The sequence below is a fragment of the Bison bison genome, unplaced genomic scaffold (assembly GCF_000754665.1).
Source record: "Bison bison bison isolate TAMUID 2011002044 unplaced genomic scaffold, Bison_UMD1.0 scf7180017845713, whole genome shotgun sequence".
Lineage (NCBI taxonomy): Eukaryota > Metazoa > Chordata > Mammalia > Artiodactyla > Bovidae > Bison > Bison bison.
In genome coordinates this window covers 1-4,942 of record NW_011476286.1, presented here as the reverse complement: position 1 = coordinate 4,942, position 4,942 = coordinate 1, and the positions used below count along the sequence as shown (strand labels likewise).

Genomic DNA, 4,942 nt, shown 5'->3' with positions numbered 1-4,942 from the left:
GATCCTTGCTCAGCCCTCAGCCATCTTTCCCCAGGCAGGTGAACCTCATCTGTTCGCTGCAGTGAGGACCACCTCCCGTGGCCGCTCTGGTGACCCCCTCTTTCCTGAAGGGTGCAGTGGGGCCTGACTGTCCCTCAGTGAGGACAGCCGCACCCAATTCCCATCTCCAGCCCCGTCCTCTCCCAGCATCAAACTTAGCGATCCATTACAGGATTTCAACTTGCTCCACTTCCCTCCTTCCTGAGGGTCGAAGCTACGGAACTGAAGGAGGCATGGTTCAGAGACCACCCCTCACCCCTCACTAGCAAAGCCCTAACGACTAAGACCCTCAAGGAGTGCATCCTTACCTCCCAGGCCCCCAGGCTTTCCCCATCTCACACCCCTGACCTCTTTCTACACCCTCCAAAGGCTGCCACATCTGAAGCCCCCCAGGATGTGACCTATGCTGAACTGGACCACTCAACTAGCAGACAGGGGGTGACTGCGCCCTCCAACTGGCAGTCAGGAGAGTCCCCAGCAGAGCCCAACGTGTATGCCGCTCTTGCCTTGCACTAGCCCAGGACGACCCCGACTCCACCTCCAGGGACCCCAGGAGCTGCCCCCACAGACACTCAGTTCAACCCCAGCCAGCCTGGAGTCCTGACACCAGCAGCTCCAGGACCTCCCAAAGGTAGGCTAGGCTGCCAGCACTCTACTACACACTTCACAGTGACTTGGCAAACCCTGAGCTGTAACCTGGAGAATGGCCACTGAACTGACAGCAGAGCCCCAAGCCCCCAGAGGACTTGGGTGCCCCATGCCTGCAGCTGTTGGGGTTGCTCAATTCCTCATTTCTCATTTCCTGAGAACAAGCCCCTTCCTGTCCCGGACAGCTTGACAGACAAAAGGGAAGCCTGCCTCCCTCCTGACCAGGAAGTCTTCAGAACCCCCAAACACGGGGCGGGGGGGGTGGGGTGGCGGCAGGGTTCCCCCTTCCTGTCTGGAAAATAACCCCCTCACTCAGAACTGCTTTTGGCCATTGGGTGTTCATTAGAAAGCACTGGCTTAGTTCCTCCACCAGGGATTAACCGTGAACCCGCATCACAGCAGTGCAAGGCAGGTTCACTGGGACCACCAGGGCAGGTCCTGGCTGAGAAGCTCCCTCTAGTTTTGTCTTTGCCTGTACTGTGGGTCCCCTGAAGTGTGATGGAGTGATGTGTAGACGTGTCTGTCAGGATACGGTAAAGCCAGGCCTAAGGGGAACAAGGACCACCATCTAGCAACGGCTCCATGGACGGGAACAAAGCTCTCCCGGCCCCCGAGTAGAAAGCGGCGGCCCCACTGCCGCTCCAGAAGGGTGTGTGTCAGAGCGGGGAAGAGACACAGCAGTAAAGACAAGTTCCACACTGTGGATATCCTGCTTTATTATCTGAGGCACACTGGCCGCTGTGCCGGCCCAGGGCACTGCCCGGGCTCAGTCCTCCTCCTCGTCGTCGCCGGCTCCAGCCCCGCCCTGGCCCTTCTTGGCGTTCTTCCTCTTCACGCGGCCCGGGCGGCCCCCGCCGTAGGGGGAGCGCAGGGAGAAGTCGATGTGCTTCTGGGAGTCCAGGCGCACGATGAAGGATGGGATGTTCACCACCTGCTTGCGGACCCTAGGGGGGAGCGGCAGTTGAGGGCCGGGCCGAGGCCGGCAGGGCATTCCTGGTCCTCAGGGGCGCCCCTGTGTCCTGGACACTCGCTCACCTCTCACGGAGGGCCGGGGAATTCAGGCCCAGAATGAACTCGGGGGTGGCAGCGCGTTAACACTGAGGCCTGCTTCTCAAACACTGAAGTGTGCCAGACAGTTCTGAGCTGTGTGCCTCTCACTGAGCTTTAGTCTCCATCAGGGCTCCTCTCACTGTCTCTGAAGTGGCACCCCAAGAGGACGGGGGCGGTTTCATTTCACACAAGCAGCATGAGAGGCTCCTGCCCATGAGTCACGGGGGCTACTGAGAGGCTAGGAACCTGCTCACTACACAGGCCCCTGTGACCAGGGCCCTATCTCCATAGGGTAAACTGAGCACCCAAAGATCCACCTGGCCCCTGCTCTTCACCACAGTAGCTGCCCGGAGAGTGCACTGTGACCACACGGGCCCAACCCACCCAAGTCAGCTGAGCTCCAGGGATGGCTCTCCAAGGGACACCAAGAGCTGTTACCTGTCCAGCTCCCGGCACGCCTGCTGGAGCCTGCGCAAGGTGTACGGCTCCAGCCGCAGTGACCCTTGCGCAGGGCTCTGGGGGTGAGGCTGCCCCCAGCTCCCCCATGAGCTGTCTGTAGGGACCAATCTGTCCCCTTAAGGTGAGCTCACACCTTCACCACCTCCGAGGGCTGCACAGAAGACAGGGGTAGGGAGGGGGCTCAGCGAGGGCGTCCCTTCAAGGGGCAGGGTGGGAGAGGCTCCGGGAGCCCCGAGGCGGTACCTGATGTGGCGCTGGCGGATGAGCACACGGGCGTGGTGGATGGACTTGGCCAGGCCCAGCTTGAAGACCTGGGTCTGCAGGCGTCTCTCCAAGAAATCCTCAATCTTCAGGCCCAGGATGTAATCCAGCTTCATCTTGCCCTCATCCAGCACCCCGATACGGACGAGCCGCCGCAACAGGGCATTACCTGGTGAGGGGGCACAGAAGCCTGTCTCAGCCTTCCAGTTCAAATCCGGCACCTCCACACCACGGCGGTGAGACCCAGCAGGAAGGAAGAACTAGTTCTGATACAGGACTCAACGCCCTACTGCATGAGCCACCGTGACTGCCAGAATCCTCACTACCCTGAGGCAGATGACGACCCACAACTTGTCTGAACAAGGGAGAGCCCTCCAGAGCTCTTAGAGTAAGTCTACACGCTGCTGCCCCTCCACTAGTCCTCCCGTAACACAGCCAGGGGCTACGAGCCAATACGCTGGCGTCCAAAAAGCCCTACCAATCAAACGCACGCAAACCACCTCCCGCGTCTGACACTTCAACAGCATCAGTACCTATCTGTTAGGCCTGGAAGAGACGCGGCACACATTCGAGTTGAGTACGTGTCATCCATTTTCTACTAAAACGACGGTGAGGATAACCTCAGTGCCTGGCAAAGTAAACCAGCGGGCATCAGCTTCTCCCTGGCACCCAGAAACTCCAGGTCCAGGGGGCCTTGCCTGTGGGCGTCCAAGCGCCAGTCAGGAGAGCTCCGGGGACGCTGCTGGCTTGCACTCCCGGGGCTGGCTATCATCACAGAGGATTATCATTTATTAGCACCCACCCCTGCCCCTAGACAAAGCCTGAAGGAAAGCTGGCTGACTCTGTGACAGCCTTCCTAGCAGACTAGGAGCCAAGGAGAATCTAAATGGAGAAACATACTATACCTTTTCCAACACCCCAGGTACGAATTTGCACTGAATGAATACTGAACACAAGTGAAGGATATTCTCCCATTCACAACTGCATAAAAATTTTAGTGAGAAGCCTACACGATGAAAACTGCAAAACACTAATCAAAGAAATTAGACACAAACGGAAAGAAATTCAGTGCTCATGGACTGGAACAGCAGTTAAAAAAAAAACGCCCATACTACCTATAGCAATATACAGATTCCAGGCAATCCCTATAAAAATTCCAATGCCATTTTTCACAGAAAAAGAACAAGCAATCCTAAAATCTTTATGGAACCAGAAAAGACCCTGAATAGCTAAAGCCAATCTTGAGGAAAAACAAAGTTGTAAAGAAGACAAAAACAAGAAATAAAGAGGAAAAAAAAAAAAAAAACTGTATGCCAGTGGGCACCTCAATGGCCAAGGGGCCCTTGTCTCTATGGCATGAAGCAAGCATTTAAGTGCCTTAGTTTCTAATATGATGTGTTAGTCACTCAGCTGTGTCCAACTCTGCCAGGCCCCTCTGTCCACAGCATTCTCCAGGTAAGAATAGGCTGGAGTGGGTTGCCATTCCCACTCCAGGGGACCTTCCTGACCCAGGGATCAAACTCCCACTAAGGAGTGAGTCTTATGACAAAAACAGTTTACTGGTTCATTTCACTCAGGCACTCACAGGTATCAACTCTCACCTCACACCACAACAGGGTAAAGAATCTGCTTGCAGTGCAGGAGACCCAAGTTTGGTCTTTACCCTGTGCTGGTGTGAGGTGAGAGTTGATACCTGTGAGTGCCTGAGTGAAATGAACCAGTAACTCTTCTTGTCACACCTTAGTGGGAAAGGCTAGACCTCAAGCAAGGCAAACACCTCAGAGCTCCCAGGCTCCTCCTCTCCATCCCAGAAATCTAGCTTCACTCACTGTGGATTACCTGCTGTTGCCCTCCCCGTGCAACTTCCCCCCTGGAAAACCAAGTAATCCCTGGATTACCTGCTCAACCCTGCCCTGTGCCATCTCTTTGTCACATGACTGCTTAGCACCTAAGTTTCTCTGTGATTAACTCTCCAGCAAGTTTCCCTGAGACCAGAATAAGCTGAGGTCTGTCCCCCAAACTCTGGGACAGAGTTCCACCCAATACCAACATCCACCAGGGAGATTCCTCAATTCTCATGAGTGTCAAAGGAGCTTCCCAACTAACAAAGGTTAAAAATGAGAACCTCTCACACCCTTGGAACTGGGATAGATCAAAGTGATGAGTCTGTGTTAGTACAACACCTCTCCAAACCTTTCTCAATCTCTACTATGGATGACCACTCATGCTTAACATAAGTATAAGAGCACTTCCATCCTTAATCACAGTTTGGGAGAAAAATCAGACTAGCCACTCCTATTGAAAATAAAAAGCCAGCTGCCCAAGTTAGCCCAGCCCCTCTGACTTTCACTAGAATCAAAATTTCCTAGGGTCAGACCAAAAGCAGCATCAAGATAATACCTACAAAATGGCCAATTTTAGATGTAACTAAAAATAAATTTTAGATACTGTGAGCAAACTTCCTGTTGTGTACAGTTTATCCTAA

At 54.4% G+C, this 4,942-nt stretch overlaps 1 protein-coding gene across 1 annotated transcript; it reads right to left on the bottom strand.

Moving 5' to 3' along the window:
- Positions 1-1,383: 1,383 nt before the first annotated feature.
- On the bottom strand, positions 1,384-2,717 carry RPS9 (ribosomal protein S9; the record flags this gene model as incomplete). Its single annotated transcript, XM_010836888.1, has 2 exons — positions 1,384-1,631; positions 2,440-2,717. Coding segments are annotated over 2 exons (456 nt in total), but the record flags the coding sequence as incomplete, so codon positions are not given.
- Positions 2,718-4,942: the final 2,225 nt, after the last annotated feature.